Consider the following 15103-nt stretch of genomic DNA (forward strand, 5'->3'; position numbering starts at 1 on the left):
TTCGGGTTCTCCCATTGTGCTCGGTAGAGCACCCGAATATCCGAATGTGTTCGGCCCGAGCAGTGATGCAAATTAAAAGGAATTGCATTAATGCAGCTTAAAATTAGAATTTTGTGAAAAGGTTCAATATTATAGACTCAAAGTGTCACCCTCTAGTCAGCTAATTAATCCATACCCCCTGAGCAAAGGGGACCTCAAAATTGTGACTTTGGGGTTTCATAAGCTGTAAGCCATAATCATCCAAATTATAACAAATAAAGGCTTGAAATTGCTTTGTCTGTAATGAGTCTCATATTTTAGTTTCACCTTTTAAGCTGCATTACTGAAATAAATGAACTTTGCACAATATTCAAATTTTTAGAGTTTCACCTGTACAGATATACAGATGAACTGTTCTATATTGCTATACAAACTGGCAAATATACAGATGTACTATGAACAAGTATCCCAAACTATAGCAGTACCTATGTGAACATACAGTGAATGTTGAGAATTAATGACATTCCTGGTGGTGGTCAATGGAGGGGAGGAGGAGTGTAGAGGGTTAAGTGAATGTGGATGGGAAGGTTCAGCGGGGTACTGGGTTCAGTAGGGTGACAGCTGTAATGAACCTGTTCCTAAACCTGCTGGTTTTAGTCTGAAGGGTCCTTGAGCCTTCTGGAGGAAAGGAGCTGGAAGAGTTTATTGGCAGGATAAGAGCAATCCCTAAGAATGATGCATGCCCGGCGTAGACATCTCTTCTTGTGAACATCCTCAATGGCAGGAAGTCCCTGTAATGTGTTGGGCGGTTTTCATCACCTGCTGCAGTGCCTTGCGGTCAGCAACAGAGCCATTCCCATACCAGACTGTGACACAGTTGGTCAGAATGCTCTCAGCAGACAGGTGTTTTTTCTTCAGTGTCCTCAAGAAAAAGAGATGTTGATGTGCCTTCTTGACCAGGCTGGATGTGGGTCCCCAGGAACTTGACGCTGGAAACCTGTTAAACAGCCATGCCATTTATGTGGATGGGGTCGTGGGTGTTCCTCTTCTCCTTCCTGAAGTCCACAATGAGCTCTTTTGTCTTGCTGGTATTCAGGAGAAGGTTATTGTCGGAGCACCACACAGCTAGGTGCTTTACCTCCTCCCTGCAGTCAGACTCATCGTTGTTACTGATGATACCGATCACCGTCATCTGCAAACTTGATGATGGAATTGGATCCATACCCAGGCCTGCAGTCATAGGTGAGAGGAGTAGAGGAACAGGCTCAGCACACAGCCCTGTGGGGTGCCAGTGGTGGTGGAGCGGTCATTTCCTGACCTAACATGCTGGGGTTTATTGGTCATAAAGTCCATGATCCAGTTACAGATAGTGTTGCTGATTCCAAGATCTACAAGTTTAGTGATCAGCTTGGAGGGAATGACTGTATTGAATGCTGAGCTGAAGTCAACAAACAGCATTCTTGCATAAGAATTCTTGTTGTACAGGTGTGAGAGTACACAGTGAAACGCTGTAGATAAAGCATCCTCTGTACTCCTATTGCTTCGATAGGCAAATTGGTGAGGATCCAGTGTGGGGGACAAGCATAGCTTGAGGTGTGCCAGGACCAGTCGCTCAAAGCACTTCATAACACTAGGCGTGCGTGCTACAGGGCGGTAGTCGTTCAGGCACTTTGGTGATGAGTGTTTTGGCACTGGCACAACAGAGGTGGTCTTGAAGCATGCTGGTACTACTGCCTGGGCAAACGACAGGTTGAACATGTCATAAAGATACCTGCAAGCTGCTCGGCACATGCTCGTAGCACACATCCAGGAATGCCGTCAGGGCCAGCAGTCTTGCGAGCATTAATGCTACTCAGTGCGTTATAGACATCTATGTTGGTGAGAGTGAAGGTATGGCAGTCATCAGAGGGTAGGGTTTTGACAAACTTTTCCTTGTTGTCCTAGTCAAAATGAGCGTAGAAGTCATTTAGCTCATTGAGGGAGGACACATTCATGTCTGTGTGGAATTCCTGAGCTTACAGGGAGTGCAGAATTATTAGGCAAGTTGTATTTTTGAGGATTAATTTTATTATTGAACAACAACCATGTTCTCAATGAACCCAAAAAACTCATTAATATCAAAGCTGAATATTTTTGGAAGTAGTTTTTAGTTTGTTTTTAGTTTTAGCTATTTTAGGGGGATATCTGTGTGTGCAGGTGACTATTACTGTGCATAATTATTAGGCAACTTAACAAAAAACCAATATATACCCATTTCAATTATTTATTTTTACCAGTGAAACCAATATAACATCTCAACATTTCTGACATTCAAAAACAAAACAAAAACAAATCAGTGACCAATATAGCCACCTTTCTTTGCAAGGACACTCAGAAGCCGCCATCCATGGATTCTGTCAGTGTTTTGATCTGTTCACCATCAACATTGCATGCAGCAGCAACCACAGCCTCCCAGACACTGTTCAGAGAGGTGGACTGTTTCCCCTCCTTGTAAATCTCACATTTGATGATGGACCACAGGTTCTCAATGGGGTTCAGATCAGGTGAACAAGGAGGCCATGTCATTAGATTTTCTTCTTTTATACCCTTTCTTGCCAGCCACGCTGTGGAGTACTTGGACGCGTGTGATGGAGCATTGTCCTGCATGAAAATCATGTTTTTCTTGAAGGATGCAGACTTCTTCCTGTACCACTGCTTGAAGAAGGTGTCTTCCAGAAACTGGCAGTAGGACTGGGAGTTGAGCTTGACTCCATCCTCAACCCGAAAAGGCCCCACAAGCTCATCTTTGATGATACCAGCCCAAACCAGTACTCCACCTCCACCTTGCTGGCGTCTGAGTCGGACTGGAGCTCTCTGCCCTTTACCAATCCAGCCACGGGCCCATCCATCTGGCCCATCAAGACTCACTCTCATTTCATCAGTCCATAAAACCTTAGAAAAATCAGTCTTGAGATATTTCTTGGCCCAGTCTTGACGTTTCAGCTTGTGTGTCTTGTTCAGTGGTGGTCGTCTTTCAGCCTTTCTTACCTTGGCCATGTCTCTGAGTATTGCACACCTTGTGCTTTTGGGCACTCCAGTGATGTTGCAGCTCTGAAATATGGTCAAACTGGTGGCAAGTGGCATCTTGGCAGCTGCACGCTTGAATTTTCTCAGTTCATGGGCAGTTATTTTGCGCCTTGGTTTTTCCACACGCTTCTTGCGACCCTGTTGACTATTTTGAATGAAACGCTTGATTGTTCGATGATCACGCTTCAGAAGCTTTGCAATTTTAAGAGTGCTGCATCCTTCTGCAAGATATCTCACTATTTTTGACTTTTCTGAGCCTGTCAAGTCCTTCTTTTGACCCATTTTGCCAAAGGAAAGGAAGTTGCCTAATAATTATGCACACCTGATATAGGGTGTTGATGTCATTAGACCACACCCCTTCTCATTACAGAGATGCACATCACCTAATATGCTTAATTGGTAGTAGGCTTTCGAGCCTATACAGCTTGGAGTAAGACAACATGCATAAAGAGGATGATGTGGTCAAAATACTCATTTGCCTAATAATTCTGCACTCCCTGTATAGTCAGAGAAGGCCTAAATGCTCAGCCACATGCGTTGTGGGTCAGAGTTGACAAAGTGTTCCTCCACCTTCAGCTTGTAGCTGTGCTTGGCCTTCTTGATGCCCCTCTTCAGGTCTGCCCTGGACGTACTGTAGGCGTGAGCGTCACCTGATCTGAAGACAATGTTACGTATCTTTAGTAGAAGCCGCACTTCCTTGTTCATTCATGGTTTCTTATTTGGGTACATTGTGATCTGATTTACTGTGAATTGTGGTGTTGATGTATTCCAGTACTGAGTATGTGTAAGTCCGTGTCTTTAGACCTGTCCTGGAGTACAGAATCTACCCCCGCTGGCCACACTTTGATTGTCTTTACTGATAGTTTCACACGGTTGATAAGCGGTGAGTACTTGGAGGTGACAAACAAAGAAAGGTGATCAAACTGTCCCAAGTGGGGGAGGGGCGTTGCCTTGTAGGCGCCTTGCATAGACATGGTCCAAGGTTTTCTCCCCTCTGGTCTGGCAGGAGACTTCTTGATGAAATTTAGCACTGACTTTAGATTAGAGTGGTTGAAGGGTGTGCAGATTGCATGAAGTTTGTTCATAGCAAACTTGGCATTAGCATCCGGTGGGATATCTGCAGCTGTTAATATAGTGGAGTTGAACTCCCTCGGCAGATAGAATGGTCTACACTTAACCATGAGATACTCTAGGTCAGCGTAGCAGTGTTTGCCAACAATGAGGAGTTCGTACACCAAGCCTTAACATGGAGTACTCCGCCTCTTGTCTTACCAGAATCATCTGCTATTCTTTCCGCCCGGAGAGTGTGGCGTCCGACCAGCTTGACCGCACTGTCAGATATTCCACTGTGTTTCCGCGAGTATCATGACAATACAATCCATAAGTGTCCTGTTGTCAGTGATCTGAAGTCATCCATTTTGTTCACCAGGGACCGCACATTAGCAAGGAAAACGATGGGTAAAGAAAGCCGGTGCGGTGTTAGCCTTAGCTTAGCTGTTAGCCCGCTGCGCTTCCCTCTCCTTTGTTTGTGGTCCCTGCTCCGTCTTCGAGCACTTCCAGTCGGCCAAGTAGCCTGCGAAGCATCAGGTGTTCTTCTTATTTTAGGGATGAGTCGAAGGTTGCTGATAAAACAGTCAGAGTTCTGTAATCCTATATCCAAAACCTCTTGTCGGGTGTAAGATGTAAAAGCGAAGCTGTTCTGAATGAACAGACCTGAAAAGAGCAGGAATAACACTGCTAACTTGCAAAATCTGAGGAGACGCTGAGCCTCGCGTGGTGCACGCGCCGCCATCTTCTAAGTCTGTGATTTCCGTGAAGTAAAAGTCTCACAGGAGAATTGGATATGGTCCGTTGGAGAAGGAGCTCTAAATTATGCTTCCTTCCTTCACTCTGTCTGGACTATCATATAACATTCTGTACTTTTCTCCTCTGACATATAACAGTCTGGACATTGTGAGAGTTGTAGTTCTCTCCTCTGATATATTATTGTCTGGACATGCTGGAGATTCCTCGGTAGGCCCCCAGTCTCCTGCGTCCAGAGATAAGATGGAAGAGTAATTATTTCTCTTGTTTCTCAGGAGAGATAATTATTGTAGCCACTAGGTGGCAGTATCGCACAGTGATGCAGCCTCCTAATGGTGTACATTGTACAGGAGGCCATGCAGTATCCTCTAGACTTCCCAAGCTGCTGGCTGTGAAGCAGGAGAGAATATGTCTGGCCATCCTCCTGCCCTCCCTGCTGTCATAAAACTGTGGCTGCTGGAGAGAAGGACTCCTCTGCGGTGCTGGGCTGATTTCTCAGGTGTGTGACAGTAGTGAGCTGTAGGAGACTGTAAGGGGGGAAATAGGGGATTTGTTTATAGCAGAATCAATTCTGTGTATGTGTGCTGGTCTCTGAAGAGTTCTGAGTGGCATTGGGGGGACTCTGCCCTAGGTCCCCCCAATGTCTCTGCTTTAGGTGCACTCCCATAAGTGCCCCAGCTCCAGATGCCCCCACTCTAAATGCATCACTGCTGCCATGTAAAGAGATACTGGTGGTGGAGTGGTGGAGGATTTAAAGGGGTTGTGCACACCATAGAACATAACTATATGATTAGTGGGGTCCGATTCTGCTACCTCCACTGGTCCAGTTTCCCCTTTTGGATGGTGTGGCAGGCCACACATAGGCCCTGCTGCTCCATTCATTCTCTTTGGGACCACTGGAAATAGCCAGCGCTGTGCTCCGCCATCTCCGGCGACCCCATAGAGAATGGATGTAGAGGCAGGGCATATGCTCCACCTGCCACTCAGTCAAGAAGGGGGATTAGTGGGGGCTCCCACGGGTCACTTAGTTATCCCCAATCCTGTGGATAGAGGATAACTAGAAAAGTGGACACCGGCCCTTTAACAGGCGAGCATTTCTATTTTAGTTTGACACATATTTTGGGCCAGATTTTTTATTTTTTTACACCCAAAGAAAACCTTTAAGGATAGGGAATGTGAAAAGGTCCAACAGATATGACAGGTGATAAGTGTCTGATTGGTGGGGGTCTGACTGCTCGGACCTCCATGATCAAGGGAACGTGGTCTTAAGACCCTTGTAGATTGGCGGTAATGGAATTGAATGTCTCAGGGCCCCTTTCTTCATGATCAGTGGGTGTTCCAGCAGTCAGACCCCAGCAATCTGATATTTATCACCGATCCTGTAGATGGACGATAGGTCATTATGGTAGGACAACCCTTTTAATTATACTATAGATTATGTGCAATCTGAGGAGGGTAAGATTTGGCAAATTTCATGCCAGACATTTATGCTTAAAGGGGTTAAAGGGGTTGTCTCACTTCAGTAAATGGCATTTATCATGCAGTTAATACAAGGCACTTACTAATGTATTGTGGTTGTCCATATTGTCTCCTTTCCATCACATAATACACAGCACATGTCCGTGGTTATTACCACCGTGTAATCCAGCAGCGGTGGCCGTGCTCACACACTATAGGGAAAGGCTGGAAGTGCTCATAGGCCAACACCTTTACCTATAGTGTGCAAGCACGGCCACCGCTGCTGGATTACACGGTGGTCGTAACCACGGGTACGTGCTGTGTATAATGTGATGGAAAGGAGGCAATAGGGACAATCACAATACATTAGTAAGTGCCTTGTATTAACTGCATGATAAATGCCAATTGCTGAAGGGAGACAACCCCTTTAAAGCCGAATGCACACGGCCGCGTTTCATGGCGGTAAGCGGTCCGTGGTAACACAGCCTGGATTGCTGCTGAGAGCAGGAGTGCACGGCGTCATTGGTTGCTATGACGCCGTGCGCTTCATGCCGCCGCTGCACTACAGTAATACACTCGTATGATCTATACCAGTGTACTACTGTAGTGCAGCGGCAGCATGAAGCGCACAGCGTCATAGCAACCAATGACGCCGCGCACTCCTGCTCTCAGCAGCAATCCAGGCTGTGTTACCACGGACAGCTCACCGCCGTGAAACGCGGCCGTGTGCATTCGGCTTAAGTGTGCTACACGTAATAGTATTAGGGTACTTTCCCACTTGTGTTAAACTTTTCCGGTATTGAGTTCCGTCCTAGGGGCTCAATACCGGAAAAAAACGGATCAGTTTTATCCCCATGCATTCTGAATGCAGAGTAGTCTGTTCAGTATGCATCAGGACGTCTTCAGTTCAGTCACTCTACGGTTTGTGGATGGCTGCGGTATTTTCTTAGTCCAAAATTCCGGAACACATGCCGGAACGCCGGATTTGGCATTATTTTACATTGAAATGCATTAATGCTGGATTTGGCCCTAAGTGTCTCGAAAAAACGGATCCGGTTTTGCGGTCTCGCAGATCTTTAAAAATGTGAAACAGATAAATACCGGATCAGTTTTTCCGGATGACAACCGGAGAGACAGATCCAGTATTGCAATGCATTTGTGAGACAAATGATGTCCGTCTGCATGCAGATTGCTGTCATGCACACGACCGTTGGATGTTCTGCAGTCTGCAAATTGCGGATCCGCAAAACCGGGTGTGTGCATTCCACATTATGCGGCACAGAACAGGCGCGCTCCAATAGAACCGTCCTATCCTTGTCTGTAATGTCGACAATAATAAGACAAGTTCTATCATTTTGCAGAACGGCCATGCGGACAAACAGACACGGAATGCACACAGAGTCTTTTTTTTTTTTTTTTCCGGCCCCATTGAAGTGAACGGTAAAGACATGGAAAAAAAAATAAGTTAGTGTGCAGGTGCCCTAAGGTGGGCCCCCAGAATCAGTTACACTGGTGGGCCCTAAGTACCCCAGTCTGACACCGAGTCTGTACAGAGCTGTGGTCACCTCTCTAGAGTCTCCTATGGACGACATAAAAGACTGAGATGTAATTGTTCCCGGGAATGCAGGTGTGAAGAGGAAGCCCCTGATGGAGAATTCAGGATAAACTGTTTTCCTCCTCTGAGGAGGAGAAGAATAAAGAGGGGAATATTCATTCTAAGGGAAGAAAGTAACAAAGAGATTGTTCATGTCCGACCGGTTGGAGGACCCGGATGATGACCAGGGGGTCTCCACCTGTAGGGTTCTAGGGCCTTCAAAGTGGTTGAAGCTTTGGAAAAAGCTATGATGGCCGAATGCAAACATCCTGGAAATGATCCAATTCAGTCCGGATTCACTATAGACCGCCTCTCCTTACTGAACAGGTCTTCTTCTGCCTAATGTGGGGAGCTGTTCTGGTCTGGGTTGTGGACCTTCACCTCTGCCCAGGAGCTGCTGTACCTGAGAGAATAAGGCCAAACAGTCATCTGCTCAGTTTTCTTCTGTGGAAGTGTAGATGTCATCAGATCTTTCATCTGCATAAAGTGAATCATCTATTGAGGTGAATGTGTCTGCCCTCATCGGAGCACAAAGTACCACTAAGTGGGTTCCTCCTCCTAAAGGTAATAAATCTACACCAGATTATCTTGGAATTCTGTTGTACCTACAGAGACAGAACTATGAGTTTGACTCCCGGCTGTGGTCGCTCCTCCAAGCTGAGAGAACCCTACCCTCAGGTTGCTGTGGCTGCTTATATTGTCTCCAAAGTCCAAGGAAATGTGTCCTTTAGGTCTAGAGTTCCAGCCATGATACATTTATTGTGATGCCAACTCACAACTTCTTGTCTCTGCCTTTGTAAACAGTGGACTGCTCCCATACCACCGGAGCGTCTCTGTCACCCGGCAACGGCTCCCACGTGATCCGGCCCCGCTCATGTGATGCGGGTCCGGAACACGTAGTAGCAATACATCATCATCATGCGCGACTTTGGACGCGGCCGATGCGCTTCTAATTGTTTCTTATTCTAATGCCGGCCTCTTTATGGGCACCGCCCCATCATGTCACCCTGAGGTCTTTATTAAATAAGTGAAGAGTATTGTTTTTTGGTCACACAAAGAGTTCTTTACGAGGACCATGCTGATATACACATTGCATCTGTCCTTTATCCCTCTAGGGAACACCCATCTTGACCCTGTGACCCCTTTATGGGCGGTACTTTGCATGTATAAATATGTGTCGTTTTGTGCTGGTAAACTTGTGCAGCTTCTTTGTACCTGATGAAGGGGAGTGATTCCCCGAAACGCGTTGTATAAAAGATTAGTTTCCTGATCCTGGTGACTGGCTGATCCGTTTTCCTTGTGCCAATTATCTTCTTGGGGACTCCAGGCATCTCCAATTAGAAGATCCCTCTGTGATCCCGTGACTGCAGACCGCCATATCCAGGTTATCCTGTTAAACTCTCATTAGTGTTGTGCCTACATTTGCACAACCACACAAGGTGAGCCTTGCAATTCCTCTCCGCCTACACTCAATCAAGCCTGTTATATCGGACCATGTGATGAGCATAGTGACGTCATCAAAGGTCCTATTCTTTAAAGAAGACGGAAGAGATGCCGGCTGGCCGAGCAAGTGGATTAAGGTGAGTTAAATTATTTTTTAGTTATTTTTAACCCCTCCAGCCCTATTGTACTATGCATTCTGTATTCAGAATGCTATTATTTTTCCTTATAACCATGTTATAAGGGAAAATAATATAGATCGGGTCCCCATCCCGATCGTCTCCTAGCAACCGTGCGTGAAAATCGCACCGCATCCGCACTTGCTTGCGGATCCTTGCGATTTTCACGCAGCCCCATTCACTTCTATGGGGCCTGTGTTGCGTGAAAAACGCACAATATAGAACATGCTGCGATTTTCACGTAACGCACAAGTGATGCGTGAAAATCACCGCTCATGTGCACAGCCCCATAGAAATGAATGGGTCCGGATTCCGTGCGGGTGCAATGCGTTCACATCACGCATCGCATCCGCGAGGAAATCTCGCCCGTGTGAAAGAGGCCTAAGGTTTAAAATATAAGTCATGAACAGACTATATGTCTTCCTAAACAGGATTTATCAGATGTTTTATAGAAGCCGTTATGTGACATCAATTAAGCTTTTATATCCAAATATACAACCTGAAATGAAAACAATGTCTATGACCCAGTGATACAGTCCTGATCAAAAGTTTAAGACCACTTGAAAAATGGCAAAAAATCATATTTTACATTGTTGGATCTTAACAAGGTTCTAAGTAGAGCTTCAACATGCAACAAGAAGAAATGGGAGTGAGACAAAACATTTTTTGAGCATTCAATTTAATGAAAACAACGAATAAACTGAAACAGGCTGTTTTTTAGCTGATCCAAATTTTAGGACCACATACCTTTAAAAGGCCAAATCTGTGCAAAGATGTGGATTCATTGTCATTTTCTGTCAGGTAGTCCCACGTTGTGATGGCAAAGGCAAAAAAACTCTCCCTTTTTGAACGTGGTTGGGTTGTTGAACTGCATAAGCAGGGTCTCTCACAGCGCGCCATCGCTGCTGAGGTGGGACGCAGTAAGACAGTCATTTGGAATTAAATGATCCTGAGGGTTATGGAACAAAAAAGTCAAGTGGAAGACCCCAAAAAAATATCAAGTGAAAGACTCAGCACTGAGCAGGAGGATCCAATTGGCTGTCCGTCAAGACACTGAACGATACTCGACCCAAATTAAGACCCTTACTGGTGCTGACTGCAGCCCCATAACCATCAGACGGCATCTGAGACTGAAGGGCTTCAAAAACAAAAAACGTCTTCAAAGACCTCGTCTCCTTGAACGCCACAGAGCTGCTCGTTTGGACTTTGCAAGAGAGCACCAAACATGGGACATTCAAAGGTGGAAGAAAGTTTTATTCTCTGATGAGAAAAAATTTCCAACGTTACTGACATGGCAAGCAGATCCCACCTGAGATGTTTTCTACGTGCCACAGTGAAGGAGGCGCCATAATGGTCTTGGGTGCTTTTTCCTGCAGTGGAACAATGGAGCTTCAGGAAGTGCAGGGGCGTCAAACGGCCGCTTGCTATGTCCAGATGTTGCAGAGAGTATTCCTCATGACTGAGGGCCCTCGTCTGTGTGGTAACGACTGGGTTTTTCAACAGGACAACGCTACAGTACACAATGCCCGCAGGACAAGGGACTTCTTCCAGGAGAATAACATCACTCTTTTGGCCCATCCTGCGTGTTCCCCTGATCTAAATCCAATTGAGAACCTTTGGGGATGGAAGGCAAGGGAAGTTCAACACCTGGAGAAATGTTCCCACTCACCTCATGGAAACGCTTGCATCAAGCATGCCGAAACAAATTTTTGAAGTGATAAACATTCATGTTTGGAAGTTTGGATTTCTGTTTTTTGGGGGGGGGGGGGGGTTCGTTTTTTTGGAGGTGTGGTCCTAAACTTTTGATCAGCTGAAAAACAGCCTATTTCAGTTTATTTGTCGTTTTCATTAAATTGAATGCTCAAAAAATGTTTTGTCTCACTCCCATTTCTTCTTGTTGCATGTTGAAGCTCTACTTGGAACCTTTTTAAGATCCAGCCAAGCTAAATATGATTTTTTGCCATTTTTTAAGTGGTCTTCAACTTTTGATTATATTGTGGTCATATGGCTTCTCTCTTGTGTGACTTCACTAATGACCCCTAATTATGGCTTTAGAAACAAAAACATTTTTCTCATTCTGAATGCAGCTTCATACATATGCGCTTCCTCTTATGTTTTAGAAGACCTGATTTATCTGAAAAACGTTTCTCACATATTGAACATGAATACGGCTTTTCCCCAGTGTGAATTCTCTCATGTGTAACAAGATTGTATTTATATGTAAAACATTTCCCACATTCTGAACATGAATATGGTTTCTCTCCTGTGTGACATCTCTCATGTTTAACAAGATTGGATTTCTGTGTAAAAGATTTCCCACATTTTAAACATGAATATGGTTTCTCTCCTGTGTGACTTCTCTCATGTCTAACAAGATCAGATTTTTGCGCAAAACATTTCCCACATTCTGAACATGAATACATTTTCTCTCCTTTGTGACGTCTTTGGTGTGTAGAAAGTCCTGAGCTGTTTGTGGATTCTTTACCACAATGAAACCTTTTAATCCTTTTCCGACTTGTACTTGCGGTAACAATCTGTGATTGGTCCGGAGAAGGTTCCTCATAACTAGGAGGATTATATGACAGATCTGTACTGTGAATCCCTGGATGTACATTAAGGGTAATGAGGTTTTCTCCTGAAGAGCGCTGCAGGATATCTTCATCTAGTGGCAACATGACATTTTCACATTTCTTACTGGGATTTCCTGTTCAGATAAAAATCAAAATTTATTTTTAAGTTTTACCTTATAACATTCCAATTAGGCTGGAAGTTGATCCAGCAGGAAGGAGAAGTGTTCATTCATTTAGAATCCATTCCTGACTTTGGCCAAAAAAAACTGCACTTGTGATCCCAGCCTTACAAAGCTTCTATAACGTTCTGACAAAGTCCAGGATTCTGGTTTACACCAGGTCATGACTTTTATTACATACAGTAAATAATGACTTAACAAAACTAAAGAATTTGAAAAGCCTGACCATGTCTGGAAACGAGCCCTGCTCTCTGCCAACACATTGTGCCTTTCAACAGCAACTAGACATCATTTGAATAAAACCAGGAGCATCATGGTTTGGAGCTGCTTTGCTGCCTCATGGTCCGGACACTCTGCAACCATTGGGTAAACAACTGGGCAGATTTTCTAATCCTGTCTAAACCATACAGAGTAAATCTAGAGATGCTCCACATTTATCACAGGAGCTTGGGCTGGAGGACAGATCTGCTGCACAGCTACACAAGTCTGTCTACCTCTATACCACTTAGTGGTTGGCTTTTCTGTCACAAAGGAGCATCGTAAGCCCCGCCCCTGCAGAACCTGCCTGTTGTTTCTATATGTGGAAGCTAAAAATCCCCCCTTTTTGGACAGATTATAAGAGCAGCGCAGATCAGTCACTGGTTATCTACCAGCAAGTTCACACAGAGCAGATCAGCTGCAGACATTTCTGTGACTGTCCCGCTGCCCTGAATGTGGCTTGTAATAATCCATGCACCTGCTGCAGAAACAACCCAATACATGGAAATGTCTACAATAAATGTGCCCTGTGTGAACACGCTCTAATGCAGCTGGAACATTCTGGGACATGCAGTTACTGCTAGAAGTCACACGTTCAGTCTGAAGGGGATGAGCAGATAATCGCTGAAGTGATGGACAACAAGGTCACATTCAGCAATTTAAAGCCGATGCCGGACAAGAATTTTACTACAAATTTTTTCAACGACTTGCATAACACACGCCTGTTCTACATCGGTGACAAACAGTCGTACAGGGCGGACATTGCCCATAAACTCCATGTATAATCTACAATATATATACAATGCAGAACACGGATTGTACAAGACGTCTCTGTAGTATAGTCTACTATACCGGCCCGATGGAGGCCAGAAGGACACGCTCCCATCATGTGACTGGAGCCCTATGGATATGACTGACATATAAAGAGCACGTAGCCTCTAATGTAATGTGAGAAGAAACTGTGGAGATCCTCCATTACATGTCACTGCACACACGTGTATACACTGCACATGACGGGTCTTACCCTGTGAAATAAGAGGCTGGTGCTCCTCCATTACATGTCACTGCACACACGTGTATACACTGCACATGGCGGCTCTTACCCTGTGATATAAGAGGCTGGTGCTCCTCCATTACATGTCACTGCACACACGTGTATACACTGCACATGACGGTTCTTACCCTGTGAAATAAGAGGCTGGTGCTCCTCCATTACATGTCACTGCACACACGTGTATACACTGCACATGGCGGCTCTTACCCTGTGATATAAGAGGCTGGTGCTCCTCCATTACATGTCACTGCACACACGTGTATACACTGCACATGACGGCTCTTACCTTGTGATATAAGAGGCTGGTGCTCCTCCATTACATGTCACTGCACACACGTGTATACACTGCACATGACTGCTCTTACCCTGTGATATAAGAGGCTGGTGCTCCTGCATTACATGTCACTGCACACACGTGTATACACTGCACATGACGGCTCTTACATTGTGATATAAGAGGCTGATGCTCCTCCATTACATGTCACTGCACACACGTGTATACACTGCACATGACGGGTCTTACCTTGTGATATAAGAGGCTGGTGCTCCTCCATTACATGTCACTGCACACACGTGTATACACTGCACATGACGGCTCTTACCTTGTGATATAAGAGGCTGGTGCTCCTCCATTACATGTCACTGCACACACGTGTATACACTGCACATGGCGGCTCTTACCCTGTGATATAAGAGGCTGGTGCTCCTCCATTACATGTCACTGCACACACGTGTACACACTGCACATGACGGCTCTTACCTTGTGATATAAGAGGCTGGTGCTCCTCCATTACATGTCACTGCACACACGTGTATACACTGCACATGACGGCTCTTACCTTGTGATATAAGAGGCTGGTGCTCCTCCATCATGGCCTCCTTGTACAGATCCTTGTGTTCTTCTATATACTCCCACTCCTCCATGGAGAAATAGACAGTGACGTCCTGACACCTTATAGGAACCTGACAACACAATGACACCGTCATCACCCAGACCCCTCCAGTGCGGTTACTGGAGAATTTCCCAGCATTTCCAGCAGTGTCACCTCTCCAGTCAGAAGCTCCATCATCTTGTGGGTGAGATCTAGGATCTTCTGCTCATGTATCAGGGGGTGAGGGGGAGGCTCTGTGATGGGGGGAGGGGTCCTGCTCCGCCCTCCTGACTCCTGGAGATGGATGATGGGAGTCACACAGTCCCCCGATGTCTTCTTCTCTATTGTGTACTCCTGTGGATGGAGAGAGACACTTAGGGAATAAACCCTTCAGGGGCCATGTGCTCTCCTCCGGCCCTCTCCTCCTGGTACAACGTGCCAACTTACCTCCTCATGGCTCCTACAATATGAATATTGGTCACTGGTCACATGACACATCACTCACCATATTGGGGGCTGATCTTCAGGTTCTCCATCACTTGGAAGGTCTGGAGGCCGTTCTCCAGGACCCTGGACTCTTCCTATCACTTCCTATGATGGATTCTCCTTCCCGATGTCTGACTTGTTACAGAATACAATAAAGAGGAGAGA

At 45.5% G+C, this 15103-nt stretch overlaps 1 protein-coding gene across 1 annotated transcript; it reads right to left on the reverse strand.

Annotated features, from left to right (window-relative positions):
• Nucleotides 1-11484: 11484 nt before the first annotated feature.
• Nucleotides 11485-14468, reverse strand: LOC122924994 (zinc finger protein 677-like). The gene is made up of 2 exons (XM_044276541.1): nt 14420-14468; nt 11485-12223 (listed from the first exon to the last, which is right to left on the reverse strand). Exons 1-2 carry the CDS (start codon nt 14451-14453, stop codon nt 11592-11594), a joined length of 666 nt encoding a protein of 221 aa, XP_044132476.1. The 5' UTR covers nt 14454-14468; the 3' UTR covers nt 11485-11591.
• Between the last annotated feature and the right edge of the window lie 635 nt (nt 14469-15103).

This window comes from Bufo gargarizans, chromosome 1 (genome assembly GCF_014858855.1).
Source record: "Bufo gargarizans isolate SCDJY-AF-19 chromosome 1, ASM1485885v1, whole genome shotgun sequence".
NCBI lineage: Eukaryota > Metazoa > Chordata > Amphibia > Anura > Bufonidae > Bufo > Bufo gargarizans.

Bases quoted from the DNA above. Each gene is read 5' to 3' on its own strand.
- LOC122924994 (XM_044276541.1), bottom strand. From the start codon at position 14,453: ATGATGGAGGAGCACCAGCCTCTTATATCACAAG. The intron at 12,224-14,419 runs GTAAGAGCCGTC...TTATCTGAACAG, and splicing joins CCAGCCTCTTATATCACAAG to GAAATCCCAGTAAGAAATGT.